Genomic DNA, 12,671 nt, shown 5'->3' with positions numbered 1-12,671 from the left:
GCCACGGTCAATACTTCTAACATACAGGTACTGGTTTCTGTAATTATGCCTCCGGCTCATTTCTTTTTGAACACCCCTTATATGTAATGGATCAGAATGGAGCAATAAATGATGATCATGATGACGATTTTAGTACATCATACTGATTTGTCTTTTGAATAAATCAGAGAAGAATAATGAAGTTTGGAATTTGCAGCTATATTTTAGAAATGTTCATATGCAGGTGTAATAATAAAGTTAAAGTTCTAACTGTAACAAAACATTTAACATTTATTAATAAGAGCATGACTACTGTTTACATATCTATGCAACTGTGATACAGTTTTGAAGTTGTTAAATATTTCACATTTATGAGTTTCATTGCAAATATTTCTGTACTGGGATTTGAACTTTCCAAAGTTTAATAACCACTTTTGTCTGCCATTGAAACCTAAGGGGATTATAAACAAGTACGAAATACTCTTAGAAAAACTCATTGTATGCTGTGTTTCAATACTTGGATCTATTCTTGCACTAGGCTAATAGTAGGACAGTCTTGTCATCCAAATCTGAAAAGTTTTGTCAAGATTTGTAAAAAGATCTCCAGGAGAAAAAAATACTGAAATGTACTGAGATCTACAAAGAAACGCAAGGAGCTACTTATATATAAGAACTATTTGAACTTTTATTTATAAATTATGTGATTCTGTGTCAGTGTTGGAGGATGGTTTGTTGAAGACACTAACTTGGTAGTAAAGGATGGCTGTACGCATTGGTTTGATTTCAAATAGTGCAGTTCATGACATAAGTTCATGGCTTGTAGAAAATAAACTAATCCTAAATCACAGAAGGACTCAGTTGTTACAGTTTCTAACACACAATTCTACAAAACCTGACATTTTAATTTCACAGAATGGGCATATGATTAGTGAAACTGAACTGTTCAAATTTCTAGGTGTTAAGATACATGGTAAGCTGTCATGGAAAGCCCACATTCAGGATAATGTTCAAAGACTTAATGCTGCCATTTTTACTATTTGAATGATATCTAAAGTGAGCGATCGTTCAACACAAAAATTAGTCTGCTTTGCTTATTTTCATTTGCTTATGTCGTATGCTATTATATTTTGAGGGTAACTCTTCCCATTCTAAAAGGATATTTTTGGCTCAGAAATGGGCGGTTTGGGCAATAAGTGGTGTAAGTTCATGAACCTCTGTTCACGAGTCTGGATATTTTGACATTGGCCTCTCAATATATGTATTTCTTAGTGTAACTTCTTGTTAACAATAGTATCTTATGCCCAAGAATAAGCAGCTTTCACTCAGTTAATACTCGGCAGAAATCAAACCTGCATTTGGATTACACTTCCTTAACTCTTGTGCATGAAAGTGTGTAGTATACTGCTGCATCCATTTTCAATAAGCTACACTCGAATTCAAAAGTCTTAGTAGTAATCCATGTGCTTTAAAACTGAAACTGAAGAGTTTTCTCATGGGTCACCCCTTCTCTTCTGTTGAGGAGTTCCTTGAAAAATTAAGCTGATTCTTATTGAGCTGTTGATTGCATTTATTTATGGCTTTACTTTTTTTGGGTTCATAAATACAGAGTGGCGCAGGGGAACGGGAAATTTTGAACGCTACAGTTAGCAGCATTGTAGCACCGGCAGATGTTCGAAACTTTGCACAATTGATGTGAACGCATTGCCATTTAGTAATCATGGAGAATTGGACTGGTGCGGAATGTGCAGTAGCTGTGAGAGTGTTTTACAAAAATGGTGATAGTGTGACTGCCGCGCAGAGAACATTTCGACGGCATTACCAGCTTGGACGTCATGGACGTGTCCCATCTGCGCATGCGATTACAACGTGGGTGCGTAATTTTGAAGAAACAGGATATGCCTTGAAAAAGAAACCTCCAGGTGGCAATCCAACGGTACGTACCCCAGAGAACATTGCAGCTGCTAGAGCTGCAATCGAGAGAACTCCTCGCCGCTCTGTTTGACAGCATGCATCTTCGCTAGGGATTAAACGACGAAGCTTACAAAGAATACTGCACGAATTAGGCTTCCATCCCTATAAGTTGCAGATTGTGCAACACTTACATGAATGAGACCCAGCATCACGTATGGAGTTTAGTAGCCAGATATTGGCTAAAATCAACGAGGACGCGAATTTCCTTGGTAACTTATGGATATCAGACGAAGCCCATTTCCACCTGAGCGGATTCGCGAACAAACAGAATTTTCGTTATTGGGCACAGGACAATCCTTGTGAGTTTCACCAGCGACCACTACATAGCGCCAAGGTCACAATATGGTGTGCTGTATCATATCATGGTGTTATCGGCCCTTATTTTTTTGAACGTGAGGATGGTAGTGCAGTGACAATAACATCTGCTCGATATGTTGAAATGCTTCAAACATTCTTTACACCGAGACTGTACAAGCTTAATCTTAAGATCGAAAACATGTGGTCTCAGCAGGATGGAGCCATATCACACACTGCTCGACAATCGATGGCAGCAGTTCGTCAGTTGTTTGGAAGACGCATTATTTCACGTAACGGTGATATTGCATGGCCTACGAGATCCCCTGATCTTAGTGTGTGCAACTTCTTCCTGTGGGGATATCTTAAAGGCAAGCTGTACCGTACACGTCCTGCAACAATCCATGAACTGAAGGAGAACACTGAAAACGAAATCACTGCCATTCCCCAAGATTTGCTACACCGCGCATTCCAGAGTTTTCATAACAGGCTGTTAAGAGTGTAAACGCCGAATGGGAGCACATCTTTCCGATGTCATCTTTAAAAAGTAGACACTTTTGGACATTTTGATTGTAAAGACATACTGAATAATGGCATACTGAATACATTCACTTTCGTTAATAAATTACTAGTTTTATGAATTTATTCATGGAAATGACATTATTTCGAAATTTCTCGTTTCTCTGCGCCACCCTGTATTTTACTTTTATCAGTTATTACTTAAGTGTTGTAATTTCATGTACTGACACATTCCATGACCTTGGAGATTTGCTCCTCAATTTGGTCTTATGGAACTTGATGTGTAAATAAAATGAAAAAAAAACTAGTGGTCCAATTTGTTCCAGGAAACTTTCACTGTCTACAAACATGATAGAGAAGATTGCAGGTGTGAGCACACTGAAAAATTTAAAAATTCTTTCTCTGGGAAGAAACTACATTAAGGCTTTCTCAGGACTGGTAATACATAAGGATATATAACTTTACAATATTTAATATATTAGTCTAACAACAATATGAAATAGGGGAGGTTGCTACTCACCACATACAGGAGGTACTGAGTGGCAGGCTGTTACATTGAAAGAAGACTGCTTGACATTATCAGCTGTTGGGCTAAATCCTTTCTCATATGTAGACAACTCTCTCTCTCTCTCTCTCTCTCTCTCTAGCAAGCCCACTGCCATTAAGGCCTGACTGTGACCGCAACTGCGGTCAGGAGCGGGAATGGGTCGTGGGTTGAGGTGGAGGAGGAGGAGGGGGGGGGGGGAGGAGAGGAGTGTAGGGGTGGGTGAAGATGCCAGTGGGAGTGTGCAGGTACATGTTGGGGTCAGAATGTGGGCTGCATGGTGGAGCATCAGGAGGTTGTGCTGTTAGGGTAAAAGAGGAGAGGACTATGCAGTTGTGGTAGACTGTTAGGAAGCATGAGTATGAGGCCGGAGTGGTAGCAGGGAAGCGGATAGAGGCAGGTGGAGGACAGGGACAAGTAATGAGTGAGGCCATGTGGTTATGAGAAAAAGGATACATTTCTGGCAGTGTTCCCACAGCTCCTGTTGCTATACCATCCATCACTCAGCTCGTATCTATAGGCGCCACACTAACACCTCCAATGCCCTCAGCCTTGCCACCACTGAACACAAGTTTTCCTACCATCTGATTGACACCAAACCTGGAAACTTTTTAGTCACCGTGACCAAATATATCCTCGTCTATAAATAATTCTTCTTTGAGAACACGTCACCTAAAAAACAAATCTGCAATACAGTCATGGGCGCCAGTAAGGCATCATCCTGTGCCTACCTGTTTGTTGGCCTTCCAGAGGAATCACTCACTCCCAGACCCCTTATCTGGCCCGTATTTATGATCTCGACTGAGGACTCTCTTACCACGTTCCTCCAGAACCTTAAAACCTTTCCACACATTCACTTAACCTGGTCTTCCTCAGCCCAGCAAGCAACCTTCCCCAATGTTGACCTTCATCTAATCTCAGAGATCTCCATATCAGTACCTCCATCTGACGTCAAACCTAGCAACCATCAACAATACATCCAACTGACACCAGTTTCACATCAAGAAGTCCCTTCCATAAAGTCTAGCCACCTGCAGTCGCTAAGTACCTCTCCAAATATGCCAATGGCCTGAGACCTTTGCAGATTGAAATTACCCTCCTCACCTTGTCTACAAACAGATCTTGTGTTCTCTGTCCTCCCAGTCACCTACGATTTCCCATGTAGCAACTGACTGGCCACAACAGAATGACCCCCCCCTCATGATCTAGTACTGCCCAGGAATGAAGCAAATCACATTCTCCACTAGGGTTTCAACTAACTTTTGTTATGTTCAGAAATGACTAATAGTCTACACTATCCTCCACAACCCTCTGCAAGATTATTCCTCTGCCCAGCCAACCTACATAATATCCTCATCCTTCCACATTCCACCCCTGCTCCAAACCCCTCGCCTCTCGAATCACATTGCTGCAAAAGATCTACACTACGACAACATTTAGTGGGTTAGAGCGCTAAATGGCGAGTTCGTCAGAGCCCTCACTTGATATAAATACAGATGAAGTTAGTGAAAAATCTATCAAAAAATTAAAATAAATATTGAAACCAGGTTGAATCCATACACAAGTATTGAAAACACAACCCTGACATTTTTAGGTTTATAAAAGACCAACCATAAAAACCAGACAAAACAGCTGAATAACTGGATAAAATCAAGGCTAAATTTTCAGCATGAACATATTTAAAGAGATGACTGATGTCTGTGAGTGGGTGACTACTCAGAAATAGTGGGTGACCGAGCTACTCTGTGACATGTTAAAATCGGACACCCAGTATTTTGGGAAAAGTGTGCCACCACACAGAATCTTAAGACATGAACCACACTCATCTAATTATCAGTTATGATAGAGGGCAGAGCTGGTGGGTCCCAGATCTGCCCTCAGGTCATCACATAAAACACATTCAATTAAAATATGTTGTACCAACATCTGTGCACCACATCTGTGACACACTGGGGTCTCCTTGCACCATAAGAGAAAGTGGACAATGTCCCACTCTAAGCGTTGTAAGTGATACTTCTTCAGCTCGTCACAGTCAGAAGGAGGTAAGCCACGGTGACACTGAAGCTTTCACAGAACACAGCCTATTATTCCTCACTTCCACCCACTGAGCTTCCTACCAGTGCAGACTCAGCATCTTCACTGTATTGGGAGTAGCAACTTTCCTTTTCATAATATTGCAGCATTAGTGATAAGGTGAACTATAAGGATTCTAAAAACTAACTCTCATTTAGATCAGGCCCACTTAAAATTATGTTGTTGCCTTGCAGAACTTTTAAATAACCACACACACCTCTCTTATAGTTTTAAAAATAGGAGACTCATTTATTAAACAAATAAATATCTGGGTTATACACTCCTGGAAATTGAAATAAGAACACCGTGAATTCATTGTCCCAGGAAGGGGAAACTTTATTGACACATTCCTGGGGACAGATACATCACATGATCACACTGACAGAACCACAGGCACATAGACACAGGCAACAGAGCATGCACAATGTCGGCACTAGTACAGTGTATATCCACCTTTCGCAGCAATGCAGGCTGCTATTCTCCCATGGAGACGATCGTAGAGATGCTGGATGTAGTCCTGTGGAATGGCTTGCCATGCCATTTCCACCTGGCGCCTCAGTTGGACCAGCGTTCGTGCTGGACGTGCAGACCGCGTGAGACGACGCTTCATCCAGTCCCAAACATGCTCAATGGGGGACAGATCCGGAGATCTTGCTGGACAGGGTAGTTGACTTACACCTTCTAGAGCACGTTGGGTGGCACGGGATACATGCGGACGTGCATTGTCCTGTTGGAACAGCAAGTTCCCTTGCCGGTCTAGGAATGGTAGAACGATGGGTTCGATGACGGTTTGGATGTACCGTGCACTATTCAGTGTCCCCTCGACGATCACCAGTGGTGTACGGCCAGTGTAGGAGATCGCTCCCCACACCATGATGCCGGGTGTTGGCCCTGTGTGCCTCGGTCGTAAGCAGGCCTGATTGTGGCGCTCACCTGCACGGCGCCAAACACGCATACGACCATCATTGGCACCAAGGCAGAAGCGACTCTCATCGCTGAAGACGACACGTCTCCATTCGTCCCTCCATTCACGCCTGTCGCGACACCACTGGAGGCGGGCTGCACGATGTTGGGGCGTGAGCGGAAGACGGCCTAACGGTGTGCGGGACCGTAGCCCAGCTTCATGGAAACGGTTGCGAATGGTCCTCGCCGATACCCCAGGAGCAACAGTGTCCCTAATTTGCTGGGAAGTGGCGGTGCGGTCCCCTACGGCACAGCGTAGGATCCTACGGTCTTGGCGTGCATCCGTGCGTCGCTGCGGTCCGGTCCCAGGTCGACGGGCACGTGCACCTTCCGCCGACCACTGGCGACAACATCGATGTACTGTGGAGACCTCACGCCCCACGTGTTGAGCAATTCGGCGGTACATCCACCCGGCCTCCCGCATGCCCACTATACGCCCTCGCTCAAAGTCCGTCAACTGCACATACAGTTCACGTCCACGCTGTCGCGGCATGCTACCAGTGTTAAAGACTGCGATGGAGCTCCGTATGCCACGGCAAACTGGCTGACACTGACGGCGGCGGTGCACAAATGCTGCGCAGCTAGCGCCATTCGACGGCCAACACCGCGGTTCCTGGTGTGTCCGCTATGCCGTGCGTGTGATCATTGCTTGTACAGCCCTCTCGCAGTGTCCGGAGCAAGTATGGTGGGTCTGACACACCGGTGTCAATGTGTTCTTTTTTCCATTTCCAGGAGTGTAATACAACACTATCAGGCAGGACAGATTACTTCTCACTGCGTAGAGGAGGCGTGGAGTGGGAAATGGACACATTAAAAGAAGAAACTCAATATTATCAGCTATTGTACTAAGTCCTTTGTCATAGGTAGACAAAATACGCACACATACTCATACATACAGAACTCACACACATACATGGCCAATAATGTCTCTCGAGTCCTGAGATACAATAGTGACTTGTGGTGAGCGGCAGTCTCTGCTGGGGTGGGTTGTTGGGGTCCACGTGTGGCACGGTGGTGAGGGACAGGGGAGGAGGGATAGCCGGGCAGCAGGGGCACAAAATGGCTGTCAGAGTACGCGGGAACGTAGTGGAGACAAGACGGTGGGCTGCTACGTGCAGCATTGGGACGCTGAAGTGGGAGGAGAGGGGGAGGGGGCACAAGGGGAGATGGGAGATGCAGAGAACAGGGAAGAACTGTGCAAGTGTGCTGGGGGCACATCTGGGAGTCTTAAGTGGTAGCAGCAAAGTGAATCGAGAAAAGGAAGGGCAGGAACTAGCAGAAATTGCTGCAGTGGGCTGTGGGAATGAAGGATATGTTGCACAGAGTTCCTATGTACTTAGTTAAAAAATGGTGATGTTGGTAGGAAGAATCCAAATTTTCCAGGCCATGAAGTAATTGATGAAGTCAAGCACATCATGTTGAGAAGTATGCTCAGAAACTAGGAGGTCCAGCTGTCGTTCGGCTGCAGTATGGTGGTGGCCATTCACGTAGACAGGCAGATTGTTGGTGATCGTGCCTCTGTAGAATGCTACATAGTAGTTGCAACTAAGTTGAGAGACCATTTGACTGTCACAGGAGTACCCACCTTTGATAAGGCAGCAGAAGTCTGTGAAAGCACTGAAGGTAGGAAGTAGGAGGAATATATATGGGACATGTCTTGAATGTGGGTCTTTTGGGGGTACTGCTCGTGCATCCACAGCATTCGATAAGCCACACGTCCCCCTGGGTCCTGCTAAAAGGCAAGCACCTCAGCAAGCTCAGCATTTGTTGTTTGTTGGGTGTGGACTTGGCAACCACAGATTTCCAGAGCTGTAGACCGATAAGCGTCACTAATTTTCTGTAACCGTACCCTCCAGACACGCTTCAGCAAACATCGCGCTGCGCAGTGTGCAATGGTGGAACATTGTATGCCACACGGAATGGGGATCTCGGCATAACTGTCTAGATTGTGAGGATGGTGCAAACTTGTACTAAAAAAAACTTCATTCTCAAGGTGTGCTGATTAGAGGTACGGCTATTGAGGTGAAACAGTTGTTAGTAGACAACTTCTGGGGAACCTGCCACACCAGAGTTTTAAAGGCTTATTCATGCTCTGTCTGGCTCGATGTATGTGTCCTAGGTACTCATGGGACCACCGTGGCAAATCAAATCAATAACGCTGCTCCCAATGCAAAGGGTGTACCATCTGTGACTGCTCACATGCACTCACCTAAACGTAAGAGGGAGGCTAGTCCTCCTGACAATCAGTCTTTGGTAACAGGTCTCAAGGAGTAATGAATCAGAATGTTTTTCTAGTCATCAAGAAAAAGGAAAGTATGTTTGAAAATGTGTTTCTTTCTATATTCGTAATGCATTAGAAGGACTTGCTAGTACCTGAAACTCTGTTTCACGACTGCAGAATGATTCCTTGTTGGCTAAACTAACTGGTCTAAGTCAGTCAAAGCCAATGGAACTTCTTAGGAAGTTCAAAAATTGGTTGGCTTTTAACCTAGATGTTGAGATGTGTGACTCACTTAACTCGAGCAAGGGTGTGGTCACACGACATGACATAACATGGACAGACATCGCAGAACTGAAATGAAAATGGTTATCACAGGGGACTGTCGATGTGAAACAAAGGATGCGAAGGAATAATGTAGAGATCGAGAAGGCTGAATATTTCATTATGATCTCCACTTCTCCATCACTACCTGAACAAGTCATGGCAGGGTTCCTCAGTCATAGAGTCCTTTATATTGAATGCTGTGAGTTGCCTCAAATTCCACCTGTGTGGCCACACACACAGTGCTGGGTTGCAGTGGTGAAGCCCACTTGTTGGTAATCTGGAAAGCCATCCCAAGAATCTGGCACTGACGATTCATCTCCAGCAATATGCATGAAGTGCCCTGGGAGACATCTAGTCCGGAGCCAAGTTTGTCCAATTTTCTCACAGGGAAGCAAAATTCAGGAAATAAAAGTAACACAGCAGATCCCCTGTGCAGAAGAAGCCAAAAAAAGAATTTAAGGTGATGAAACCCCCTGTCTATGCCATTTCTTTTGCTTCCTTGGTGAAGACATCTATCCCCAAGGCTGACACTTAGATGCAGAAAATATCCAGTGAACCATTATCTGCCACCAGCACCTGTTCTTGCAACTGTACATGCCATATGTTTCATATGTTTGTTTATTAGCTGTTCAGCATGTTTACCACGCATTGGCTTCATCCAAATACATTTAACATATTTCATATAAGTATAGTTGTTACTAATTTTTACATTATACATTAAGCATACATACACATACATCTTTTTAGTAGTTAGTTATTTGTACATTTTACTCAAATATATATATGGTTATAATAGAGGGAAACATTCCACGTAGGAAAAATATATCTAAAAACAAAGATGATATGACTTACCAAATGAAAGTGCTGTCAGGTCGACAGACACACAAACAAACACAAACATACACACAAAATTCAAGCTTTCGCAACAAACTGTTGCCTCATCAGGAAAGAGGGAAGGGGAGGGAAACATGAAAGGATGTGGGTTTTAAGGGAGAGGGTAAGGAGTCATTCCAATCCCGGGAGCGGAAAGACTTACCTTAGGTGGAAAAAAGGACCGGTATACACTCGCGCGCACACACACACACACACACACACACACACACACACACACACACCTATATATATATATATATATATATATATATATATATATATATATATATATATATATATATATATATATTTCCCATGTGGAATTTTTCTCTCTATTAATAAATACATATAAATACATAAACTTCTTACTAATCAGACAATTTCAGCAATAGTCATTATACAGTTTACATTCAAGAATTAATTATATGGTTTTACACATTTAATTAATTTTTTGAGCATGTGTCTAATACCTCTTTAAATTTAAAGTGGATGAGGGTTTTGATGGATTGTGGCAGTTTATTATTTAACTCTAGACTTAGGTGTTTGTGACTGTTGTGTGTCAGTGACAGCTTACAATATGATATATCAAGCATACAGTTGTTTCAAGTGCTGTGCAAATGTAAATTCTTTCTGTGTGTAAATTGCTCTATATTTTCTTTTACGTATATCAAGCAGTTACACATATAGAGACTTTGGAGTGTCAGTATGTTTAATATACTGAAGTGCTCCTTACAGCTTTCTCTTGGACCCAATCCTTGTAAACATTTAATTGCTTGTTTTGCCATTTGAATACACAGTTTGTTCCTGGTGAATTACCCCATAACAGAAGCCCATATTGTAGCTGCGACTGAAAGAATGCGTAGTAGCAAAGCATCAATAAACTTTTACAGACAGAATTTCTTAGTTTATACAGTAGGAATATTACGCATGCAAGTTTGCCTGTCAGATAGCTTATATGGTCATCCCATGAGAGCCTTTGGTTTATTTTTAGTCCCAATAGTTTGACACTGTGATTATCTGCTTTCCGTACCTTCAGATTAAAATAAATTTCTTTTGTTTTTGTGTTTTTTATACATAACTTGTTAGCAATACACCACTCACTACATTTTTCAGAAAGTTCATTGTTTTTGTTTACCACCTCTTGCATACTCTCATCTGTGGAGATTGTGGTCATATCATCAACACATAAAACATTTTTCCTGGCTATATAGTTTGAGAAGTCATTAACATAGATAATAAAGAGGAAGGGTCCAAGAATAGAGCCCTGTGGAATTCCTCTCTTAATTTTCATTAAATCTGACCTTTCATTGTTCACATACACTGACTGTTGCCTGTTATTTAGGTATGACTTAATCAAATTAAGTGATTTGTCTGCAATACCATAATATTCTAATTTTTTAACAATTATCTCATGTGATGTTGAATCAAATGCTTTGCTTAAGCCTATGAGTGTTTCAGAGGTGGTCTGTTGCCTTTCAAAAGCGTTGTGGATTTCAGGTATCAGGTTTTCAATAGCTTTTATGGTTGACTGAGTAGTTCTGAATCCAAACTGGCTGTCATTAAATAATTTATTGCTCTCAAAATACATGTAAATCTGTGTGCGTGAGCAGCTCTCTATGATTTTGGTGAGTATAGGGGCAATTGATATTGGTCTATAGTTATCTGGCATTTCTCTGTCACCCTTTTTGTATATGGGGAGTGTAACTGAAATTTTAAGGCAATCAGGGATAATGCCATCATCAAGGATTTTATTTGCAAGGTAGAGTAGAGGAGTTCTAATTTCCTTAATTATAGCCTTTATTACAAAGTTACTGAAGCCTTAGTAGTCTTCTGTTCTAGAGTTGTTCAACTTGTTTACAAAGTTATTTATATCTGTAGCAGTTATTCTACTCCAGTTAAATCTTTTATCTGTTTTATTCTGTGATTGTGAAAGAAAAGCTTCCGCATCAGTTAAATCATCACTTTTTGGTACCTGGGCATTTACTGAATTTATGAAGTGTCTGTTGAGAATGTTGGAATTAATTGGGTTACTGATATCTTCTTTCCCCATGTTTATCTCACTTTTAACTATGTTCCTGGCAGCTTTACATTTGCTTTTAGAATTTAAAATATACTCCTCATTTGCTTTCTTTTTTTCAGATTAGTGTATTTTTCTTAATTTTATATATCTATTCTTGTTTTCTTGATTGCCTTCAATTTTGCCCTTCAGCATGAGTAGAAGGATTCTAATTTTATTGAGGTGCAGGGTGTACCACTTTTTTGTGTGTTGTGGTTTATGCATATTGCTATGGTTACATCTCTTAGTAATAAGAGGGCAGTTACTGTATAATGTATTTTTTATATTGGATATGAATGCAGAAAAGCTTTCATTTGTATCTTTGTCAATGGTTAGTATTCTAGCCATTCTATTCTACTCAGTTCATTTCTCATTACTTAAATGTTCTTTTCCTTGAGAGCTCTACATGTAGTTAGCATCCTGGTATCATCAAGTGTCAGATTTCCAATTTTGAGCCATATGCCATCATGGTCAGACAGTCCAGATTTGATGGTATCCCATTCTACTTGATTCCTACACACATTGCTAATTATATTGTTAAGGCATGCCTCCAGTCTGGTCAGTTTTTCATTTAAGCAGTAGTAATTCATTGATCTTAAGATATTTAGGATGTATACCACAGTTTTTCTCTTTACTCTTACATCTATATTAATGTCTCCTGTGATAAATGTTTTATACTGATTATATTTGGTAATCAGTAAGATTAATTCAGAGAGTGTTTCTGTGAATATCTCCTCACCAGAAGGTGGTGGTCAAAAAATTGTTGCAACTATGAGTTTCTGAGTGTGGGTAATCAAGGCAGATGCTTCGAATAGTCCTTCAACAAACAAGCAAAGAGTGTGAAGATATAGTGA

The 12,671-nt window shown here is 41.7% G+C and overlaps 1 protein-coding gene across 1 annotated transcript in view; it reads left to right on the top strand.

Moving 5' to 3' along the window:
- Nucleotides 1-12,671, top strand: part of LOC124795332 (dynein axonemal light chain 1) — a 163,769-nt gene that overhangs the window by 76,508 nt on the left and 74,590 nt on the right. The window contains exon 3 of the mRNA XM_047259317.1: nucleotides 3,090-3,201. Coding sequence (XP_047115273.1) covers nucleotides 3,090-3,201 — 112 coding nt within the window. The remainder of the gene's footprint in view (nucleotides 1-3,089; nucleotides 3,202-12,671) is intronic.

The sequence above is a fragment of the Schistocerca piceifrons genome, chromosome 1, assembly GCF_021461385.2.
Source record: "Schistocerca piceifrons isolate TAMUIC-IGC-003096 chromosome 1, iqSchPice1.1, whole genome shotgun sequence".
NCBI classification, from domain to species: domain Eukaryota; kingdom Metazoa; phylum Arthropoda; class Insecta; order Orthoptera; family Acrididae; genus Schistocerca; species Schistocerca piceifrons.
Note: the sequence above shows the minus strand (reverse complement) of the source record. Positions and strands in the feature narration are given on the sequence as shown.